We start from the raw sequence: 24,056 nt of genomic DNA, 5'->3' as shown, positions 1-24,056 counted from the left end.
CCATTTTTATGCTACGTTTTATTATTATAATAAAAATTATATATTTTTTATACAAATTCATTTAAATGTACTTTCTGAAATCAGTTGCCGTGTCCCTTGTTTGTTTGTGGATGATGTGTCACCTCCTGGGCAGCTCAGAGTAAGGGTCTGGTCTGGGTGGCTCCTCGTCCTCTTTTGGTCAGACAGGAATTTCCCCTCACGCTTAATAAAATGTGCCAGCGGTTTTCCTCGCAGACCCCCAACTGGAAAACTCTGCAGGCCGAATCAATCATTCTGTTTGTGACGCCAAATAGTTGTAGAAATTCTACACAGGGACACTCAAAGTCAATCTTCAATGAATCATTCTTTATTATCAGCGCGCTGGAGAGGTTCCAAACAACTCAATGCAGTCCCGTTATCCCTTATATACTGGTTACAGACATGTTAAATATGCATAGTTCATAGGGTTGGTTCCGGCATGTGTCTAGCACTGTCTCCTATCTTTAACTTAAAGAACATACTCTGGGCGTTCTGCCAGATCGTCCTAAGGAGGAGTGTCGTCCCCCCCCCCCCACATCTTTACCAAACACAGGCAGGAACCAAGGATTATTTATGACACCAAGACAAGACGAACATTTTCAAGGCTGTCTTTTCACAAGATAAAAATGTCCATCACAGGAGGATGGAAGCCAGCTGTCCTCCAGCGACAACAGTGCAAACCTACAGAGTGCTGTTGAGGCTACTGTAGACCTTCTTTGCAAAAGTGTTTTAATCAGTTATTTGGTGACATGATTATATTTAGTATAGTTTTATCTAAAAAGGGTAACTTTGTAAATGTTTTACAATAAAAATGCTCTATGAAATTCACTGAGGAGGATGGTCCTCCCTTCTGGCCTCCACTGAATTGTACAGTACAACTCTGAGGAAAATACTGGTGCAGATGACTATCTGCCTTTACCAATGACAAACATATGAATGAATATATGACGTCTATGGAACTCAATCATGAGGGGCCCATTGGAGGGGCCCGCCAATAAACAGAATAGAACACAAATAGTTTTTTATCCAAAGATTCACACAAGTTGTAATTATTTAATTTTCCAACATGTGATATCAATATTATTTAATTAAATGCTAATGCATTAAGGAAACCATATTATACTGATTTGACAGCAGCTAGAGAAGAGATTCCCTTGTATAACAAAATATTAAATCAAGGGCCTCCTGAGTGGAGCTGCGGTCTAAGGCATTGCATCACAGTGCTTGAGGCGTCACTACAGACCCGGGTTCAATCCCAGGCTGTCAGAACTGGCCGTGACCGGGAGTCGCACAATTTGCCCAGGTTAGGGGAGGGTTTAGCTGGGGGCACTTTACTTGGCTCATCGTGCTCTAGCTACTCCTTGTAGCGGGCCGGGCGCCTGTAGGCTGATTTTGGTTGTCAGTTAAGCGTCGTTTACTCCGACACATTGGTGCAGCTGGCTTCCGGGGTTCAGCGGGCGGGTGTTAAGAAGCGCGGTTTGGCAGGTCATGTTTCGGAGGACGCATGAGTCGACCTTCGCCTCTCCCAAGCCCGTTGGGGAGTTGCAGTGATCAGACAAGATCGTAATTGGATATCACAAAATTGGGGAGAAAAAGGGGGTAAAATACACCAAAATATATATATATATATTCCATCAAACATTTCAAATTGACAGGATGGTGCTTTTAATATGTAGACATTGCAACAGTAATATGTTAGTTTAAAATATCAGATAATATGGGACAACCAACATATAACAAAACAAAAATAGAATTCACAAGTATTATTTTCAATACAGTATTCACACAAGACTACACCAGGATTGCAAAATTCCAGTCATCACAAAATCCTGTTTGGAGGATTCTGGATTCCCTGCGTATTCCTTCCTGATTCCCGGAATCTTTCAATCTGGCTTTCTGGAAAAGTTACCCGAAATGTAACACTACTCTACACACAAACAAACATTTGCTAAAACCTGACATAACACATCGTACAACAAACAAGCAGTGTGGAACATTCTGGTAGAAAATGGGAATTAGACAAAAATAATAATAACACTATTTCTCCCTACTCTGTCCTCTCGCAGTATAATTCAGTCGTTATATACACACACACGTGTGAAGACAGTTTGGCCACATCCCTTGTAAATATGAAGATTTACTGCAAATATTCTGGCAATATTTACCTTTGTCATAACAAATGATGATTTCTGAGGTAAGAACCAACCAAGACGGTATCAAAATAGTCAAATCAAGCTCTACGGAAATGTTCCCCATAATTCAATATCAGAGACAAATGCCTTCTTGTTCTTTAAAGCACAGAAAAAGGTATGTGTAACAAATATTTGTACTTTTACACAAATAAAAAAAAAGGAGCCACAAAGAGAGAGATTTGACTCCGTGAGTCCAAAATGGCACCCTATTCCCTATACAGTGTACTAGTTTTTACTGGTCAAAAAAAGTGCACTATAAAGGGAATAGGGTGCCATTTCAGACATACAGACTGTGTCCTGCAGTTCTGCAGACAGTGTTTTAGCAACGTGATTAGTTGGCTTCTAGATGGCGACTTGCCCACGTGTGGGCAGTGTCTTCTAAAGAACCGGGGACAAATGTATTTAAAAAAGGCCAACAACTTAAAAAAGGTAGAGTATGTGTTCCCCTGATCAGCAAATTCATTTGCATAAAGGAATACAACGTTCCTTTACGAGGAAGAAACTGTCAGCACGCACACACAAACATCCACACTCAGGAACATTAAACATATACCTCTCAGTTCTAGAACCACACAAAGTTCTGGAACTTTCCTGAACACAGTAGAAACAGGATCTCCTTTCCTGTGATCAGTTTATAGCGACACTTGTTCAGATAAACACTAACGTAACCGCAGTTTAAATGATTTCTATCCCACGAGATCATTCCATCCACCACTAAAAGACAATGCTAAATAGATGATTAATTACTTTAAACAGCTCTGTACACACAACACAGGGTACAGTCAGTGTGTTTGTTTACATCTCTTTCGCTCTCATTTATCTCACTCAACTTCCTTTATCACTTACTGGTTTCACTCACTCCTCTCTCCCTTTCCTCATTCACTCACTACTTTCTCTATCCCTTGGCCTTCACTCAGGTGTGGGTTTGGACGTGTTTGTGTGTGTGTGTGTCTGTGGGGGGGGGTCTACTCTCCTCTCCAGTGGAGGACAGTGCTTCTGGGAGGGTGGGTGGAGGTTGAGGGAAGGGGTCATTGGCAATATGCCGCCTCCGGTGGGGTGATGGAGGTCAGAGGTTCAGGGGTCAGCGGCCCCTCAGTGGAGGAGCTCCTTGAGGTCACTGTCTGTTATCTTGGCATTGTCTCTGACGTCATCGAATGTGTACGTCTTGACAATTTTCCCATTCTGAAACACTGTGTGTAACAGGTCCTGGAGAGGGAGGGAGCGAGGGAAAATAACAAATACATGTCAGTGAAGAGTCTCATTAACTAACCTCAAAAGGGCCACATTCGATGTCAACTCACCACGCCGTACTCCTCCAGGTCTCCCTTGCCCTCCTCCAGAGTGACAAAGTCCCCGCTCGCTGTCCGGTGCAGAGACAGACGACCTTTCTTTGACCTTTTGTTAGGGTCCGCCACCGGGTCCTTGAACACATTCACCTGGCACCAAAATTTAAAACAGTTACACTTCTCCTTCCAGTGAAGGTAGGATGTGTGTCTGTGTTAAGAGTCCTGCACGGGACAGTTTTTTGGAGATGCTCTCGCCCTCGCCAGCCACGTCAATTCCGAGCCCCACCCGGCATCAGGGTAGATTTTTCTCCGCAACCACGACCCATCCGCCAAATAATAATTTATTCTATTGTTGACTCCAGAGTACTATAGGCTATTCCCCTTTCCCGTTGACTCCAGAGTACTATAGGCTATTCCCCTTTCCCGTTGACTCCAGAGTACTATAGGCTATTCCCTTTCCCGTTGACTCCAAAGTACTATAGGCTATTCCCTTTCCCGTTGACTCCAGAGTACTATAGGCTATTCCCCTTTCCCGTTGACTCCAGAGTACTATAGGCTATTCCCCTTTCCCGTTGACTCCAGAGTACTATAGGCTATTCCCCTTTCCCGTTGACTCCAGAGTACTATAGGCTATTCCCCTTTCCCGTTGACTCCAGAGTACTATAGGCTATTCCCCTTTCCCGTTGACTCCAGAGTACTATAGGCTATTCCCTTTCCCGTTGACTCCAGAGTACTATAGGCTATTCCCCTTTCCCGTATGAATTGATTTGTCTGCATGTCTATTCAACATTTGGATAAAAGGAAAGCATGGCATGAATGAAGAACCGTATCTTCTTATCTCACACTGTTAACATAAGAGTCTTCTAATTGAAAGCCTAAAGCTGACATACATTGAATATCGCTCGATAATCAAATAGTTTAATTGAAACTTACATAAACAACTCCCAGAATCAAATAGGCTATAGGCTGCGAAATTAGCATTCATTTATTTAGTAGGGTATACTCAAACTCTTCCCAGCCGCACAGGTTTAAAATATATATGACCTGCAATATGGTCTCAATGAACAAAAGCCTGAATTAAATGTAACAATTAACTGATAATTAACCAAATTATAGGAAACAAATACCTGCAGGATGTGTATTCGTCGACCGGATTGTTTTCATCCAACAAATTAAATGTCTGGAGTTTGCTAAAGAGCCTTGGCACTTGAATTGGAACCAGTGCTTTGGTCAGGTGACCTGAAAATAGAGCTGTTTGACCAAGCACACCAGTGGTGGGTTCGGTGGCGTACTGAGAATGCGTGAGCAGAAAAGAACCCCATTGTAAAATATGGTGGTGGATCTCTAATGGTACAGGGCTATTTTGCTTCCACTTGTCCTGGGGCCCTTGGTTACCAGCATAATGAATTACCAGGTTATTTTAAGATTCTGTATGGAGGAATGGTCTAAGATCCCTCCCAATGTGTTCTCAGCGCTGTTATTCTGGCAAGGTGAGGTATTGAAAACAGGGTGTCAATCATTTTGACCCCTACCTTGCTGAGAAAATGAAAGCACTACTTGTTAAACAAAATCTCTTTCTTCTCTGAGCAATTACATTAGCATAAAATAATGCCTAAATGTTTTTTTAGCACACAATTTAGCTCAGTATTTGAATGATTGATTTTGTACAGTCATTTCTGCTAATTTTTATTTAAAAAAAAGTGTCAATCATTTAAGACCCCACTGTAATATAGTATGCATGCGTATGTGATGGTGTGTGCAAGCGTGTAATGCTCTGCTCACCCCCAGGCCATTGGTGACCACATAGCTGCATTTGAAGGAGCAGTTGAGCAGATCCCTGGTCAGTTTCTGCAGCAGAGCCCCTCCAGAGCCAAAGGCAATGTTCTCAATGCTCCACCGATGCTGCTTCATCCCCTCCACGATCTACACACAGATTTTATTTATTATTTCACCTTTATTTAACCAGGTAGGCAAGTTGAGAACAAGTTCTCATTTACAATTGTGACCTGGCCAAGATAAAGCAAAGCAGTTCGACACATACAACAACACAGAGTTACACATGGAGTAAAACAAACATACAGTCAATAACACAGTATAAACAAGTCTATATACGATGTGAGCAAATGAGGTGAGATAAGGGAGGTAAAGGCAAAAAAAAGGCCATGGTGGCAAAGTAAATACAAAATAGCAAGTAAAACACTGGAATGGTAGATTTGCAATGGAAGAATGTGCAAAGTAGAAATAAAAATAATGGGGTGCAAAATAAATAAATAAAATAAATACAGTAGGGAAAGAGGTAGTTGTTTGGCCTAAATTATAGGTGGGCTATGTACAGGTGCAGTAATCTGTGAGCTGCTCTGACAGTCAGCTAGTGAGGGAGATAAGTGTTTCCAGTTTCAGAGATTTTTGTAGTTCGTTCCAGTCATTGGCAGCAGAGAACTGGAAGGAGAGGCAGCCAAAGAAAGAATTGGTTTTGGGGATGACCAGAGAGATATACCTGCTGGAGCGCATGCTACAGGTGGGTGATGCTATGGTGACCAGCGAGCTGAGATAAGGGGGGACTTTGCCTAGCAGGGTCTGTAGATGACATGGAGCCAGTGGGTTTGGCGACGAGTATGAAGCGAGGGCCAGCCAATGAGAGCGTACAGGTCGCAATGGTGGGTAGTATATGGGGCTTTGGTGACAAAACGGATTGCACTGTGATAGACTGCATCCAATTTGTTGAGTAGGGTATTGGAGGCTATTTTGTAAATGACATCGCCGAAATCGAGGATTGGTAGGATGGTCAGTTTTACAAGGGTATGTTTGGCAGCATGAGTGAAGGATGCTTTGTTGTGAAATAGGAAGCCAATTCTAGATTTAACTTTGGATTGGAGATGTTTGATGTGGGTCTGGAAGGAGAGTTTAGTCTAACCAGACACCTAGGTATTTGGAGTTGTCCACGTATTCTAAGTCAGAGGCGTCCAGAGTAGTGATGTTAGACAGGCGGGCAGGTGTCTGTTTAACAGATACACGTCTGTTAAAACTGACTCTCTCTCTCTCTCTCTCTGTGTGTGTGTACCTCTTGCAGGGTGTTGATGTCCACTCCGTCCCCCTGTATAACTCTGATATAGGGCGGCAGAACTTTGTAGCCTTTGGAGTTCTCCGTAGGGATGAACTTCTTCCCCAGGATCTCCAGCACCTGAGTGGAGGAACCACAACATTTAAAAAATAAAAACAAGAATGCTAAAATCTGTATGGGAGGAACATACAGGACCGACTGAGAGGGCTTCCATAGGGCTCAATCTCAACTACAGAAGCCCGGTCATAGCTCAAAATACCACCCAAATCATGCACCCTCCATAGCGCAGTTGGTAGCGCAAGGGACTTGCAACACTAGGATAGTGGGTTGGATTCCTGGGACCACCTGTACATAAAATGTATGTGTGCATGACAATAAAAGCATCTGCTAAACAGCATATTATTATTACTACACTTATATCAAATAGCAGATTAACATGGATGTTGAATTTGTGGGCATCTTTCTCAGAGGACCTGATTGGGACCTACCTTCAGTACGTTATCCACAGGGATCCCTAATTCGGGCAGACCATGTGGGGTTTATGGGGGTAGATTTAGGGTTTAGTTAGGCCTAGTGTTACCTTCAGTACGGTATCCAGGGGGTTCCCTGAGTCGGGGCGGACCACCAGTGGGGCGTCAGCGCTGCGGGACTCAATGAGACTCCTCAGGTCTTCGCCCCAGATCTTCTCACAGGCGTTGTAGATGTCATAGCTGTCACTGACGATCGACACGGGCACGTTGGGGAACTGCCTCACAATGTGCTCAAAGGCATCTCGCTCGTGGTCCTTCCCCCACGCCGTGATGGTGCTGGAGAGAAGGAGGGAGAATACAAAGTTATCAGATCTACTAAAGACAACAACAAAAAAACAAATCCCTCTCCCTGTGAACTCATCCACGTAGAGCTGCACTACCACCACTAGAGGGCATCCTTATCAACGCTTTGCAGAGACTGGACTTCCAGAAGCTCATGTCCACAACAGTGCACTGTAGCTGGCTAGCGGTGTCCTTTTAGTTTCTTTCGGAGTCCATCTGTGCATTTCCCTTGTCTCAGTTACAATTTGAGCTTTATTTTCATGCTATCAAATCAAGCCTACCTGTATTAGCAAAGAAGTGAGGCGGTGTATCTCTAAATGCATTGATACCACCTCGGAGAAACCAGAGAGTGGTGGTCGGAGGGGGGCAAGAGTACTGTGTGTATCATATGGAGAGGAGTGAGACTGTGTCGTGATTCCGTGAACACAGTGACCAGGCCAGGGACTCTGGAGCCGAACTCCTAGAAACCAACGGGGCAAATGAATGGTGCAGTGGAGCAGTGGTACAGCCAACTCAGCTAGAGACGTACTGTAATATCCTGTGTGTGTGTGTGTGTGTGGTGTGAATGCAATTGATATTTGGATATCAAAGCCACCCCCTCCTGCTTGCTTTCTGGGGCTAAGAAGCCCTATACAAGTGTAATTTGATTGATTCGGGACCAAGTAAGAGATGTTAGTGTGTTAACTGTGTGGTCACTGTGTGTCTTGACTGTATTACCTGTGCTCCGCGGCGGGCACAGAGAAGCCAGGCACGGGGTCTTTGGTGCCATAGTACTTCTTAATCACGCCGATGCCAGCCACCGTGTCTGTGCCCTTAAAGTTCACCAGGTGGGCAGAGGCTCCGATACCTGCCGTCTGAAATGGGGAAGAGAGATGGTGAGTCAAATGTCACACACACAGTATTCAGACCCCTCGACTTTTCTCACCTTTTGTTACGTTACAGCCCTGTTCTAAAATGGATTTGAAAAAAATATATATACGAATCTACACACAATAAACAAAGCAAAAACAGGTTTAGACACTTTTGCAAATGTATTTAAAAAATAAAACTGAAATATCACATTTACATAAGTATTCAGACCCTTTACTCAGTACTTTGTTGAAGCACCGTTGCCAGAGATAACAGCTTAGAGTGTTCTTGGGCATGACTCTACAAGCTTGGCACACCTGTATTTGGAGTTACTCCCATTCTTCTCTGTAGATCCTCTCAATCTCTGTCAGGTTGGACGGGGAGTGTCGCTGCACAGCTATTTTCAGGTCAGTTGTTCGATCGGGTTCAAGTCCGGGCTCTGGCTGGCCCCTCTACCATAAAGGCCTGATTGGTGGAGTGCTGCAGAGATGGCTGTCTTTCTGGAAGGTGCTCCCATCTCCACAGACGAACTCCGGAGACTGTCAGACTGACCATCGAGTTCTTGGTCACCTCCCTGTCCAAGGCCCTTCTCCCCTGATAACTCAGTTTGGCCGGGCAGCCAGCTCTAGGAAGAGTCTTGGTTGTTCCAAACTTCTTCCATTTAAGAATGATGGAGGACACGGTGTTCTTGGGGATCTTCAATGTTGCAGAAATATTTTGGTACCCTTCCCCAAATCTGTGCCTTGATACAATCCTGTCTCGAAGCTCTATGGACAATTCCTTCGACCTCATGGCTTGGTTTTTGCTCTGACATGCACTGTCAACATGGGACCTTATATAAACAGGTGTTTGCCTTTCCAAATCATGTCCAATCAATTGAACTTACCACAGGTGGACTCCAATCAAGTTGTAGAAACATCTCAAGGATGATCAATGGAAACAGGATGCACCTGAGCTCAATTTTGAGTCTCATAGCAAAGGGTCTGAATACTTATGTAAATAAGGTATCCGTTTTTTTGTACTTTTTATAATGGCTTTGTCATTATGGGGTATTGTGTGTAGATTGACGAGGGACATTTTTTATTGAATCGATTTTAGAATGAAGCTGTATGTAACGTAACAAAATGTGGGGAAAGTCAAGGGGTCTGAATACTTTACGAATGCACCATATATAACACCCCGCCCACACACACACCCTGTTCCTCTACCTCTTGTGAGGAGACTCCCCTGTAGCCAAAGTCGTGCAGCTTGTACTCCAGCTTGTCCAGGTTGCCAGAGGTCTCCAGCAGGTACTTGGCCAGAATCTTCTTCTGCTCCCTGGAGTTGGTCGCCACAGTGATGGGGTACCAGACCTGAACAAGGATGGTCTGGAGGGGAGGAGGAAGAGGGGACAAGACGAGAGGGTTAGTAGATGGCCATTCTAGAATGGGCCCAAGTCTGGAGCTATCGAAGCACAGCTTTCAGTGCTTTCGAGGAGTCTCCCTCATTCCTGTCTCGCTGCATCCATCTTCCCTCCCTCTCTCATCCCTCCCTCTCATCCATTTCTGATCCCGCTCCTTACACTCTCTCCTCCATCTTCCTTGAACTGTAGTGTGCCTGTCCATGTCCCTGCCCTGGACCCGAAAAATCCCTCTGACCCCACCACAGCCCCATCCACACCCTCCAGTCACCCCCATCACAGTGTAGTGGGTTGGAACATGAACCCAAAACCACCACAGATCCTTTATCCTGCTATGTGGAAGGGGAAGTGGGCTGTTTGGGAGGCTCAGGGGACAGACCCATATTCCCTGGGAAAGGGACATGGAGAGGACATCCACAAGTAAACACTGGGTTCGATGGGGGATTCCCCGCACGGCAAGCCCAGGACAGAGTTACTTAGCCGTGGCCCGCTGGCAGCTAGAGATGCCTGGGTCTTTGTCCCAGTCCAGTCATCGTTGAACGGACGAGTCAATATTATCACGCCATGTCCGAGTGTGTGTTTTGTCATATTTCTCCCTCTAGGAGCTGTGTAGTGTGTATGTCCGTGAGAGTGTGTGTGTGCAGGGTCATCTGTACGGTGTACAGGGTCAGAAACACCTTGTTAACCCCTAGAAGGTGATCACTACCTATATACATGCAGGGTTACCTGACCTCTCACACGATACCACAAGATGTTGCCAGCCACAGCTCCAAAAACTACAACACAATATGTGAAAATGATCAGAATAATCTAGAAACACATGAATCATCTTTAAGGAACTGAGGCCATACAGGCCTACTATATGACTGGTTGTATTTTGACTCATGCAGTGATGCTGATGTGGCGGTGATCTACAGCAGTAATGCCAGGTGGAGACTGAGGGGGCGCCATTGAGCACCGTAGTGTGGATGGGGCTAACAGAGCCACATCCTCCCAGAGACAAACCATAATATACTGTATAATACAGTGGTCCCCAACATTTTCAGAGTCAAAAAGCAAGCAGAGATCTACTGCTCAGAAGAAAATAAAACATGACTTCAAAAAATGTAAGTCTATGTCTATGCAACATTAACTTGCAAGGCACAGCTGAGCATAAATGGAAATAATTTGCTTTAAAAAAAAAAATGTACATTTTATTTTACTGGAGATACCTGCATCTGAGGGAGCAACCCTCAGAGGTGAGGGGACAGTCTTAAACCTGATGGCGAAACTCTAGTCGCTAGGTATATTCATGCACAAATTCATGCTGTTCCTAGGACCAGAGTAAGTGAAATATTCCTCGATATTAAAATTAGAGGTCGACCGATTAATTAGGACCGATTTCACGGTTTCATAACAATCGGAAATCGGTATTTTTGGACACCGATTTGGACGATTTTTTCTTTTTTCTTTTACACCATTATTGAATCTTTATTTAACTAGGCAAGTCAGTTAAGAGCACATTCTTATTTTCAATGACGGCCTAGGAACGGTGGGTTAACTGCCTTGTTCAGGGGCAGAACAACAGACTTTTACATTGTCAGCTCGGGGGATTCAATCTTGCAACCTTACAGTTAACTAGTCCAACGCTCTAACCACCTGCCTCTCATTGCACTCCACGAGGAGACTGCCTGTTATGTGAATGCAGTAAGAAGCCAAGGTAAGTTGCTAGCTAGCATTAAACTTATCTTATAAAAAACAATCAATCATAATCACTAGTTAAATACTCATGGTTGATGATATTACTAGTTTATCTAGCGTGTCCTGCGTTGCATATAATCAATGGGGTGCGTATTCGCGAAAAAGGACTGTCGTTGCTCCAATGTGTACCTAACCATAAACATCAATGCCTTTCTTAAAATCAATACACAGAAGTATATATTTTAAGCTAAAAAAAATCCAGGTTAGCAGGCAATATTAACCAGGTGAAACTTCTCTTGCATTCATTGCACGCAGAGTCAGGGTATATGCAACAGTTTAGGCCATCTAATTTGACAGAATTGCGTTATTATGACATAACATTGAAGGCTGTGCAATGTAACATGAATATTTAGACTGATGGATTTATGGATGCCACCCGTTAGATAAAATATGGAATGGTTCCGTATTTCACTGAAAGAATAAACGTCTTGTTTTCGAGATGATAGGTCATTAATATGGTTGAATCCGGAAAATAAGGCTTGTATTTCTGTGTGTTATGTTATAATTAAGTCTCTGATTTGAAAGAGCAGTCTGACTGAGCGATGGTAGGCAGCAGCAGGCTCGTAAGCATTCATTCAAACAGCACTTTCATGCGTTTTGCCAGCAGCTCTTCGCAATGCTTCTAGCATTGAGCTGTTTATGACAAGTCTATCAACTCCCGAGATGAGGCTGGTGTAACCGATGTGAAATGGCTAGCTAGTTAGCGGGGTGCGCGCTAATCTCGTTTCAAACGTCACTCGCTCTGAGACTTGGGAGTGGTTGTTCGCCTTGCTCAGCATGGGTAACACTGCTTCGAGGGTGGCTGTTGTCGATGTGTTCCTGGTTCGAGCCCAGGTAGGGGCGAGGAGAGGGACGGAAGCTATACTGTTACACTATAACGGAGATGGCCAACGAGTGATGGATAACAACTTCTACAACATGTCTGTTCATTGCCGATAGGAAACATGTTTAAAGTGGTCGAGCCGCGCTTCACTATTCCTTCCCGTGCACATTTTGCCCAGACATTAATACCTGCCTTATACAAAATAACAACTTGAGAGTGAGTTGTCAGAAACGCTGTGTGTTGCTCTAACTACAGACAGTTAGACGTCTAGAGCTGTAACGGCTCATTTCATTACCGCAGAGTGGGAGGTAAAAAGCCATGTCCTTAAAACACGTCCCCTTGAGAGGAGTCACACCAGTGTAAACTTGGGGGAAGCGCTAAGGGAAGTTGGAGGGATAATGTAACGATTCCTGAGACAACGCTAGACATATTGTAAATACAGTTGCACTAGCTGGACTGGGGCCACAGATAGGATGCTTTGCTCACGTTATTCATCTGCATCTCAAAAAGCAATGTCAGTGAATCCAATCTCTCGCTTCTCAGCAAAGATCAGGAAGGTGGTATCCTTCTTCCATAAAAGCACAACTGCTGCACATGTTTTCAAGACAAAACAGGAGATGCTGGAGCTGCCAAACCACAAACTAATTCAAGGTGTCCCGACTAGATGGAATTCAAGCCATGACATGGTTGAGAGACACCTGGAGCAGAACGTTGCGGTGTATTCTACACTGACTGATCAAGCTGTGAGGAAGAATGTCAAGAGATATTGTGACTTTGTTTGAAGATGACAATGTCCTCTGCTGTGCAAACCTCTCAAAACAGTCACACCACTGAAATGCACCGAGAGCATCCCATCAGCTTCCATGGTCCTGCCTATAAAAACAATGAACCTGAAATCAATGGTGGAATCTGATGAGGATGAACACCGCAGTAAGGGGTGTCAAGACGGCTATCAGAGTTAACCCGGAGCCTAGATATGCTGACCCTGGTGTCCAAGACTTCTTACACAAGAGCACCTCTTCGGACCCCGGTTCACGTCCCTGCTGCACCTGGATGCTGCTCGTCTGAGAGTCTACAATGAACTCACAGCAGAGATTGTGACCATTATACAACAGGTATTGTATTTATTTTGTTCATGTGACATTTATTATTTTATTAGTTTGTGATTTAACAATTAATTGCAAAGTAATAATTGTCATAATAGTGTCTGATATATATTTAACAACAAAACATATTTTTAAAGCCACTTCAGAGATATTAAATTAGATGAAAATGACTTCCGCAGGGTCACAGGAGCCAACCCCTCTCCAGAGACGGTAGACGACAGGGGTTCTCCTCCACAAAAGAAGTCTGCAACGGCGGAGCTTTTTTGGGGAGCTGTTCACGACCCAGGAGCAGGGCACCAAGTCAAAGGTCAAGGTCATAGAGGAGCTGGTGACCTCATACAGGGAAGTGGACTGTATTCCCCGGGATGCTGATCCACTTACACACCAAAGATTTAATATACCCTCATGATGCCATGTTAGCAAGGCGCTACCTGGCTGTGCTTGGGACCTCTGTCCCTGGCGAGAGGCTATTCTCCACAGCGGCTGGCTGTGCTTGGGACCTCTGTCCCTGGCGAGAGGCTATTCTCCACAGCGGCTGGCTGTGCTTGGGACCTCTGTCCCTGGCGAGAGGCTATTCTCCACAGCAGCTGGCTGTGCTTGGGACCTCTGTCCCTAGCGAGAGGCTATTCTCCACAGCGGCTGGCTGTGCTTGGGACCTCTGTCCCTGGCGAGAGGCTATTCTCCACAGCGGCTGGCTGTGCTTGGGACCTCTGTCCCTGGCGAGAGGCTATTCTCCACAGCGGCTGGCTGTGCTTGGGACCTCTGTCCCTAGCGAGAGGCTATTCTCCACAGCGGCTGAAATTGTCACAGCAAGCCGATCTGTGCTCACTGCAGATAATGTGGATAGACTAATCTTCTTAAAGAAAAACAAACAAAAAAAAGAAAGAAATATCAGATTTTCAAGTCACCAGTCTCAAGTGGTCCTATTTCGTTTAAGACACTGCTATGTGACTTAATGTTGATATATGCTGCTGGACTACACACTCTTGTTGAAGTTCTGTTTTAAATGACTTTTATTTCCTGTTCTCAGGCAGGCACTGCTGTTATTTTGATGTCCCTGTGTTTCCATATCCTCCTGGGAACTCAAGCTACCCGTGTTTACGATTATAATAAATGGAAAATCTAAACGCAAAATGACATATTCCTCTGGCATTTATTTTGTTGATGTATCGAAACCGTACCGAACCGTGACGCCACTGTACCGTATCGTACCGAACCGTGAGCTTTGTGAACCAGTTTCACCCCGAGGGAATAGGGTGCCATTTGTGATGCAACAACCATAGAAACTATCCTAGTCAGAGAAGCTAGCTAGTAACACTCCAGGCTAGACAGACAGAGGCAGGATACATGAGGTTTACAGATAGATAGACTGATGGCTCTCATCATAAGTGAATTAAAAAGCGTAGAGTCACCGTGGCAGTGTTGTGTGGTGTGCTCTACGGGCAGGGCCTTGGTCAGCGTGGAGCGAAGTTAAATAAATATTCTAATTGATTTTAGATCAGGCAGTCTCCGAAAGCCCCACTGACTCGAAGGAGTCATTTGGAACAGACCGGAAGGACCCAATCCAGTCACATTGATGGAGAGACCTAACCTACCTCTAACCTGACTGATTCTGCATTCAATAATGCCATGTAAATCAACTCCATTCCAAAATGGCTGCCGCTCCCATCCACTGACACTCACCTCCACCCAGTTGGTGAGCCAGTAGCATTCTGGGTCGGTGCTCTCCACGGTGAAGAGGACGTTACCCCGTGGGATCACACTTCCCTCCGGCACCGCCTTGATCTCTATGGGTAGGTGGCCGTCATACTTCTGCAATACACAACACACACACATCCGTTACAGCAGCCATTGCAGTTAACACACAACATTTACCCTAAAGCCCACGGTCTGATCCATTTTCTTTATCAGATTAGTCAAAATAAAAGTATGGAGAAAAAAATACAATAGGACACTAATCAAATTAAAGTGACCCTGATCAGCACGAGTAACCCAGTGAGCAAAATTGATTGAAAGATGTCTTTTCCACCAAAACTACGTATTTTCAACATCTAGTACTCATAGGGAAGCATGATGTAGGCCTAATTGGGTAATAGGTCTACCACTAGGTAGTGATGTCAGAGTTCAGGGAAACATCTAATGTGATCTCTATGGCCTCTCCCTCAGTCCTCTCGCTCAGTCCTTTACTATTCTCGTGGGGACGGGTAAATAATGGATTGTGTCATTTTGGAGCCATTTTTATTGTAAATAAGAATAGAATATGTTTCTAAACACTTCTACATTAATGTGGATGCTACCATGATTACAATACATTATTTACCATTCATTTCTATTGGGCAGAAAATCATCTGAAACACAACCAAAACAAACAGCAAATGCATCCAACAAGCTTGATGTAATCATTGTGTGTGAGGAATATGGCACCAAATACTAAACTTTTGACTACTTTAATACACATAAGTGAATTTGTCCCAATACTTTTGGTCCCCTAAAATGGGGGGACTACGAACAAAAAGTGCTGAAATGTACTCCAAAGTGATGGAGTACAGAGGCAAAACTGTCCCAATACTTTTGGAGCTCACTGTAGTAAAACAAACTTGTATGTGTACCTTCAGTATGTAGTTCCAGCCCTTCTCGTTGAAGACATCATCCTGGAAGTGTTCCCTGTACACCTCCTTCGCTTCCTGGATCTTCTCTGGAGTCACCACCTTCCCTGGAGGGAGAGGAAGGAAAGAGAGAGAGAGAGCGAGCGGGAGAGAAAGGAGAGCGAGAAAGGAGAGCAAGCGAGCGAGAGAGAGCGAGAAAGGAGAGCGAGCGAGAAAGGAAAGCGAGCGAGACAGAGAAAGGAGAGCGACAGAGAAAGGAGAGAGAAAGGAGAGCGACAGAGAAAGGAGAGAGAAAGGAGAGCGACAGAGAAAGGAGAGAGAAAGGAGAGCGACAGAGAAAAGGAGAGAGAAAGGAGAGCGACAGAGAAAGGAGAGAGAAAGGAGAGCGACAGAGAAAGGAGAGAGAAAGGAGAGCGACAGAGAAAGGAGAGAGAAAGGAGAGCGACAGAGAAAGGAGAGAAAAAGGAGAGAGACAGAGAAAGAGAGAGAGAAAGGAGAGCGAGAGAGACAGAGAAAGGAGAGAGAAAGGAGAGCGAGAGAGACAGAGAAAGGAGAGAGAAAAAGGAGAGAGCGAGAGAGACAGAGAAAGGAGAGAGAAAGGAGAGAGAAAGGAGAGACAGAGAAAGGAGAGCGAGAGAGACAGAGAAAGGAGAGCGAGAGAGACAGAGAAAGGAGAGAGAAAGGAGAGCGAGAGAGACAGAGAAAGGAGAGAGAAAGGAGAGCGAGAGAGACAGAGAAAGGAGAGAGAAAGGAGAGCGAGAGAGACAGAGAAAGGAGAGAGAAAGGAGAGCGAGAGAGACAGAGAAAGGAGAGAGAAAGGAGAGCGAGAGAGACAGAGAAAGGAGAGAGAAAGGAGAGCGAGAGAGACAGAGAAAGGAGAGAGACAGAGAAAAGGAGAGAGAAAGGAGAGCGAGAGAGACAGAGAAAGGAGAGAGAAAGGAGAGCGAGAGAGGGGAGAAAGGAGAGAGAAAGGAGAGCGAGAAAGAGACAGAGAAAGGAGAGAGAGAAAGGAGAGCGAGAGACAGAGAAAGGAGAGAGAAAGGAGAGCGAGAGAGACAGAGAAAGGAGAGAGAAAGGAGAAAGCGAGAGAGACAGAGAAAGGAGAGAGACAGAGAAAGGAGAGAGAGATAGACAGAGAAAGGAGAGAGAGATAGACAGAGAAAGGAGAGAGAAAGGAGGAGAGAGAGAGAGAGAAAGGAGAGAGAGATAGAGAAAGGAGAGCGAGAGAGACAGAGAAAGGAGAGAGAAAGGAGAACGAGCGAGCGAGAAAGGAGAACGAGCGAGCGAGAAAGGAGAACGAGCGAGAGAGGGAGAAAGGAGAGCGAGCGAGATAGAGAGAAATGAGAGCGAGCGAGATAGAGAAAGGAGAGCGACAGAGAAAGGAGAGCGACAGAGAAAGGAGAGCGACAGAGAAAGGAGAGCGACAGAGAAAGGAGAGCGACAGAGAAAGGAGAGCGACAGAGAAAGGAGAGAGACAGAGAAAGGAGAGCGAGAGAGACAGAGAAAGGAGAGCGAGAGTCAGAGAAAGAGAGAGAAAGGAGAGCGAGAGAGACAGAGAAAGGAGAGAGAAAGGAGAGCGAGCGAGATAGAGAAAGGAGAGCGAGAGAGACAGAGAAAGGAGAGCGAGAGAGACAGAGAAAGGAGAGAGAAAGGAGAGAGAAAGGAGAACGAGCGAGCGAGAAAGGAGAACGAGCGAGCGAGAAAGGAGAGCGAGCGAGACAGAGAAAGGAGAGCGACAGAGAAAGGAGAGCGACAGAGAAAGGAGAGCGACAGAGAAAGGAGAGCGACAGAGAAAGGAGAGCGACAGAGAAAGGAGAGCGACAGAGAAAGGAGAGCGACAGAGAAAGGAGAGCGACAGAGAAAGGAGAGCGAGAGAGACAGAGAAAGGAGAGCGAGAGAGACAGAAAGGAGAGCGAGAGAGACAGAAAGGAGAGAGAGAGAGACAGAAAGGAGAGAGAGAGACAGAAAGGAGAGAGAGAGAGACAGAAAGGAGAGAGAGAGAGACAGAGAAAGGAGAGAGAGAGAGACAGAGAAAGGAGAGAGAGAAGGACAGAGAAAGGAGAGAGAGATAGAGAAAGGAGAGAGAGATAGAGAAAGGAGAGAGAGATAGAGAAAGGAGAGAGAAAGGAGAGAGAGATAAAGGAGAGAGAGAGAAAGGAGAGAGAGATAAAGGAGAGAGAGAGAGAAAGGAGAGAGAGAGAAAGGAGAGAGAGAGAAAGGAGAGAGAGTGGTTAAATCGTTGAAGCATCAGTGAACAAGTGGAGTGTATAGGATAGAGAGATGTGATAGTTTGTGAGAGCAAAGGAGTGAGAGAAGAGGGAGAAGCGGGAGGAGAGAGAGAAGCATGGAATTCCAACAAACTCTAGTCCCTCCGTGTGCTATTAAATTAGTAGCGTCTCTCTCCCTCTTACAGAGTGGCTTTGTCCTGCTGCAGAACATGCTACAGGCTAGGGACCCACACAATGTATACAGCTACACCTACACAGCACACCTACACACAACCACAACTTAACAGTTACACACACACACACCAAAGTGTGCTTGATACAACCCCGTTGCAATAAAGTAACAAGGCTGGTATTTTTAAAAAGGTTATTTGAAGACAAAATAAAAACAAAAGTTAAGAAAATGTTATTCTAAGACTACTTATTGCGGGTCGAACTCTGTGTCATTGTAGTGAATATATGCTAGTAGCCCCTAGCACAGCTGCCCTTTGTGTTGCTGGGGTTCAAAGAGAAGACGCTCCTTTGTCTCCAGTCCACGCTAGTCCTGAAGCTCTCTACAGCACCTCTCTCTGCCTCGCCCGTGAAATCACGTTTGAGTTCCATTCTCTGATGCTGTGCGGAAGAATAAACACAGATCTAGGATCAGCTTAACCTTCTACAAATCCTAACCTTAGGGCAGGCACCATTAGGGTACGGAGTGAGAAACTGAGCTTAGATCAGTGTCTAGGCTGAGGCCGCCCAAGGTGGGACATCCGGCGAAGCCTCAACAGGAGGCCCTAAGCGCCCTTTACAATAACTGATGGCCAGAGGAGGAGCTATAGTCTAGGCCCTGTTCAAATACACTGAAATTTAAAAAAAAGGTGTCCTCTTTCCTTACTTCCTACCATGGCGTAATCCCTGACCGGACATTACTGGGTAGTGAAATCCTAACCAATGACGGTAGGTCAATCACAAGGAAGGATTCCTTTTAAAAGTATTGGAACGTGATCCTGGGGAGAATCTCAATTGCATTTCCTTGATTCCTCTCCACACACCTCCTTCTCAAAACCCATTGTATAAAAGTCCTCAGAAGTTGAGTGTTTGGTCCCATATTCCTAACACACAATGTTTACGTCAAGCTTGTGACTCTACAACCTTCTTGGATTCATTTGCTGTTTGTTTTGGTTGTGTTTCAGATTATTTTGTGCCCAATAGAAATTTATGGTAAATAATGTAGTGTGTCATTTTGGAGCCACTTTGATTGCAAATGACACAATACAGTATTTGCCAATAACTTCTACTGGGCACAAAATTACTTGAAACACGACCAAAACAAACAGCAAACGCATCCAAGAAGTCTGTAGGAGTCACACGCTTGAAATAATCACTGAATACGAGACCAAATAATAAAACTGTTAACTACTTTAATACACATGAGTGAATTTGTCCCCATTCTTTTGGTCCCCAAAATGGGGGGACTATGTACAAAAAAGTGCTGTAATTTCATTGTATCATTTCAAATCCAAAGTACTGGAGTACAGTACAGAAAGAAAGGATTGCTTTTCAAAGCACTGAGACGTGATCCTGGGGAGGGACCTCTGAACTTCTCATTCAATGGGTTTTGCGAAGGAGGCGTGGAGAGTGGACTGCGAGGAATCAAGGAAATGCAACTGAGATTCTCCCCTGCTCAGTCAAGATGCTACAGAGCCTCAGATGCCACCAGTCCATGGTGTAGAATTAATCTGAGCACCTATTAAATGATATGCTAGCCTTGATCACATGACAGTGATTCTCCTGCTGGCAGAGACAGGAAGGATCACTCTCTTCACTTCAACTCTGCAGACTAGTAGCAAGGCCGAGTGGTAAAGAATGTTAACTCAAAGAAGAGCTATTTATATAGACTTGTGTCGTCTTATTTTGCATTATGAGGACATTATGAGGACATTATGAGGACATTATGAGGACATTATGAGGACATTATGAGGACATTATGAGGACATTATGAGGACATTATGAGGACATTATGAGGACATTATGAGGACATTATGAGGACATTATGAGGACATTATGAGGACATTATGAGGACATTATGAGGACATTATGAGGACATTATGAGGACATTATGAGGACATTATGAGGACATTATGAGGACATTATGAGGACATTATGAGGACATTATGAGGACATTATGAGGACATTATGAGGACATTATGAGGACATTATGAGGACATTATGAGGACATTATGAGGACATTATGAGGACATTATGAGGACATTATGAGGACATTATGAGGACATTATGAGGACATTATGAGGACATTATGAGGACATTATGAGGACATTATGAGGACATTATGAGGACATTATGAGGACATTATGAGGACATTATGAGGACATTATGAGGACATTATGAGGACATTATGAGGACATTATGAGGACATTATGAGGACATTATGAGGACATTATGAGGACATTATGAGGACATTATGAGGACATTATGAGGACATTATGAGGACATTATGAGGACATTATGAGGACATTATGAGGACATTATGAGGACATTATGAGGACATTATGAGGACATTATGAGGACATTATGAGGACATTATGAGGACATTATGAGGACATTATGAGGACATTATGAGGACATTATGAGGACATTATGAGGACATTATGAGGACATTATGAGGACATTATGAGGACATTATGAGGACATTATGAGGACATTATGAGGACATTATGAGGACATTATGAGGACATTATGAGGACATTATGAGGACATTATGAGGACATCAATACAATCCTTACCTTTTAAGTATTTGTTGGTGATGTACTGCAGGCCGTAGAAGACCGTCGTCTCATACTTGACTTTTCTGTTCTTGGTCGGGTCAGGCCTCTTCTCGCGGCACTCGAAGTAGGAGTACACTTTACTGGTGTTTGGAGGGTACTGCTTGTAGTGTGTCACCTAGAGCAAAGATGGAGGAGACAACATGGATAAAACACATCATAACATCAGGCTATAAAATGACAGTTAAAGAGATTGAATGGTACTTTGGTGACATCTCACTCGCTCTAGTTGCACCTGGGACACCCAGGTATGTGTAGAGAAGTGGAACAGAAGGGAGAGGATGGGCACATTGGGGACAGTTATAAAAAAAGAGGGACAGAGAGACGGGCTGCGGAGCAGATGGAACAGTAAATAACGCAAACACAGGGGAATGAGCAAATCTGCTGACGATGCTTTTATTGATTAGCCACAACTACTATGTACATATAATTACACTGGCCTCTCTACAGCGGCATATCTGGCTGGCACAGTCCTGTGTCCTCGTCTCTGGGCACGCCCACATCAATCTCTCTCTCACTTTCCGGGAATTCAGTCAGCTGTAAAACGGACTTCTGAACCTCTCCCCATCCTACCTCTGGGCTGCACTGGCCTTGCACATACAATGACATAGCCTAACCAATGTTGTCCCATCCATCACTAGCCCCCCACAAGACCTCATGAACTAACCAGTAACCTAACCATTGAACCAAAGGTCAGTTTCGCATCTCCCCCGATGGGTTGGCTGATCCTAGAACTGTGCCTACATCAATCAGTGCTGGCCTGGGAATCAGTCCACTAGGACCTCCGCTCTGACAGAGAGACGAGCCCCCTGCGTGTGATGAGCCCCGAGTGTCACTGGCTGCTGGATGGATGGAGCCAACCAGCTCAGTCTGAATGCACACAGTCGGAATTTAGGGACACAACAGGAGAGAGAAAGGCTAAATCAAATATGTTCATGAAGCACAATTGACCAAGATTAAAGCGAATGTTTGGAGCCGTTTGACTCCATTCTGTTCTGTTCACAAACCTCTCTTTTGGTTGTTGTTGTATTTTACCAGACCAGGGGTTGTGAAACAAAAAAACATAAGATTTGCATGGCAAAGACAGAACACTGAGAATCAAATATTTCTCCATGGTTTTAGGCCAGTGGTTAGGGACTTTAGGGCCTATTTTATGACCCTTTATTACCCTCTATCATGTTATGGTGTATCAGTCACAGTAGCGTGTCCCCTGCCTTTAGTTTCCCACCCTCACTCTCTCTATCCTCACAGGCCCTCTAGTTCCAGATGCTGACAAGTCACTGTATGGCATTGAGCCCAAAAGACAGATGTTTTTGTGCTATTCTACATACACACACAAGTCCAGTGAACAGCATCATCACAGCACGGACAGTTGATGCTGGCTCGTCAAATATAATAGGATTAATGTGCTTTGTGCAGCCTTTATTATTGTCCATCTGGTAAAGAGGAAACAACATATCAGTTCCACTGTGTTTATATAATGGTCTTGTTCCACAATGGTATAAAAATAAGACTATGCAGTATTGTGACCTGTGAGTGAGAGATTCAGTTGCGATGACAGGACATGGACAAGGGGCCACAAGGAAATAAATACATTTCTCCTAGTATTGTAATCGACAAAAGCAGTCAGTCATAACTATAACATTTCTGCCTGCAAGTTCTATAAATTGTACCCATCAGCAGACTTTTCTTCAAATAAAATAACATGTAAAACCCAGTCAAAAACAGACCGAATCATACAGCTCTCGTTTGATGTGCGCTGAATGCACTCATTCCACCTCCGTCTTCAACAATATCGACGGTCAAAAAATGTTTGCAAAAAGACCTGGAGCGTATCCAAAGGCTTACCAAAGTTTCGCTTTTGTTTCAGGATCTACCATAGTTTTTTTCTCCCAAAGTAAGCAAATGGATAATATCACCAGTAGACGCTGGTCTGTTAGCTACGTCTCTTGCAGAAGCTAGCCTTCCCTCGGTTTGGTAGCTAAAATCACCCGCTCAATTCATTGCTTTCTTGCGCTAGCTACCGCCTTTCAAATGAGCTGCTATAGCGTTCCCATTCACAACACATAGTTAAGACTATATATCCACTGCTCATTCGTTAGCTGCCTGCCTAGCAAGCGTAGCTAGCTGCGCAAAAAAGGTGAGCTCTGCGTAGATTCGCCAGTGGCCACTCCGTCAGTCATCCGAGATGAAAATAGGCAAGAGGATCCTTTCAGACTGCGGTAACTTACGACCTTTTCTACCTGCCCCTCTCTCCTCCCCATTTGGCCTAGCGATCTGACACAGAAAGCGACCAGGGCGAGCGTGATGGCCTTGGAGGATGCAACCACCTTGGCTGATAGAATTCAATTCACACTGAACCTACTACTATAACATACCGGCGTCGCCCACTCACCTTATAAGAATCAGTAGCTAACAATATGTTGAAATGAGGGTCTCTGTGCTCCATCTTCCCCTTGGTTTCAGTCAGTCGCGGGTGTCAGTATTCTTGCTCCGTGTTGGGGACTCACAACCTAGCTCTGTCGCTGGGGAAGGGACGCTGAAGAGACCGGGGGAGGCGGGACTCGCGTCACACAAGCGGAGGGGTAGACGATAAAGTCGTGTAGGAGAGGGAGGGGGGGCAAGAACACAAAGCAGGCTTATCATTTCCCCAAGTTCTGAATCGTAAGGACTGTTCTAGGATCAGCGGCCCAAACCAACACTTTAACCGCAATACATTGAGTGAAAATGATTGGAATTGGCAAATACTGTAACTAAAAATAAAATGTTACCATGATAACACCATCATAATGAAGATGTAAATTATTGTATATAAAATGTATAGATAAAAATATGAGACGGCGGTCAAATTAATTATTTGTGAAATTATTTTTTTTCCCAGGAGCCACCATTATTGTTTGTAACATCTCTGAAATCAGAGACGGAAGAGGAAGCGAGACATCCCACTATTTGTTACAGTCTATGCATCCCACTCTCTCGTTTTTTTCCTGTTTCAATGGAAGTCTATGGGCTTGTTCGATATTGCAGCCGCATTTGCTGGATTCATTGAAACATAGGTGAAATGAAAACCACCATAACCAGAAGAGAGCGCTATTGTTCAACAAACCCAAACCT

The 24,056-nt window shown here is 44.6% G+C and overlaps 1 protein-coding gene across 1 annotated transcript; it reads right to left on the bottom strand.

Moving 5' to 3' along the window:
• Nucleotides 1-1,659: 1,659 nt before the first annotated feature.
• Nucleotides 1,660-23,599, bottom strand: LOC112216868 (nicotinamide phosphoribosyltransferase-like). The gene is made up of 11 exons (XM_042300182.1): nt 23,338-23,599; nt 20,904-21,060; nt 15,896-15,999; nt 14,970-15,098; nt 9,427-9,585; nt 8,087-8,223; nt 7,138-7,363; nt 6,558-6,677; nt 5,279-5,419; nt 3,512-3,646; nt 1,660-3,416 (listed from the first exon to the last, which is right to left on the bottom strand). The coding sequence occupies exons 1-11, from the start codon at nt 23,389-23,391 to the stop codon at nt 3,303-3,305; spliced, it is 1,476 nt and encodes a 491-aa protein (XP_042156116.1). The 5' UTR covers nt 23,392-23,599; the 3' UTR covers nt 1,660-3,302.
• Nucleotides 23,600-24,056: the final 457 nt, after the last annotated feature.

This window comes from Oncorhynchus tshawytscha, linkage group LG17 (assembly GCF_018296145.1).
Source record: "Oncorhynchus tshawytscha isolate Ot180627B linkage group LG17, Otsh_v2.0, whole genome shotgun sequence".
Taxonomy (NCBI): Eukaryota; Metazoa; Chordata; class Actinopteri; order Salmoniformes; family Salmonidae; genus Oncorhynchus; species Oncorhynchus tshawytscha.
This window is presented reverse-complemented; position numbering and strand designations above follow the sequence as displayed.

Excerpts from the sequence above, each read along its gene's own strand:
- LOC112216868 (XM_042300182.1), bottom strand. The coding sequence starts at position 23,391 with ATGGAGCACAGAGACCCTCATTTCAACATATTGTTAGCTACTGATTCT. Across the intron at positions 15,099-15,895 it reads GCTGGAACTACATACTGAAG|AAGTATGACGGCCACCTACC; the intron begins GTACACATACAA and ends TGTGTATTGCAG. Across the intron at positions 8,224-9,426 it reads GGGGAGTCTCCTCACAAGAG|ACGGCAGGTATCGGAGCCTC; the intron begins GTAGAGGAACAG and ends TCCCCATTTCAG.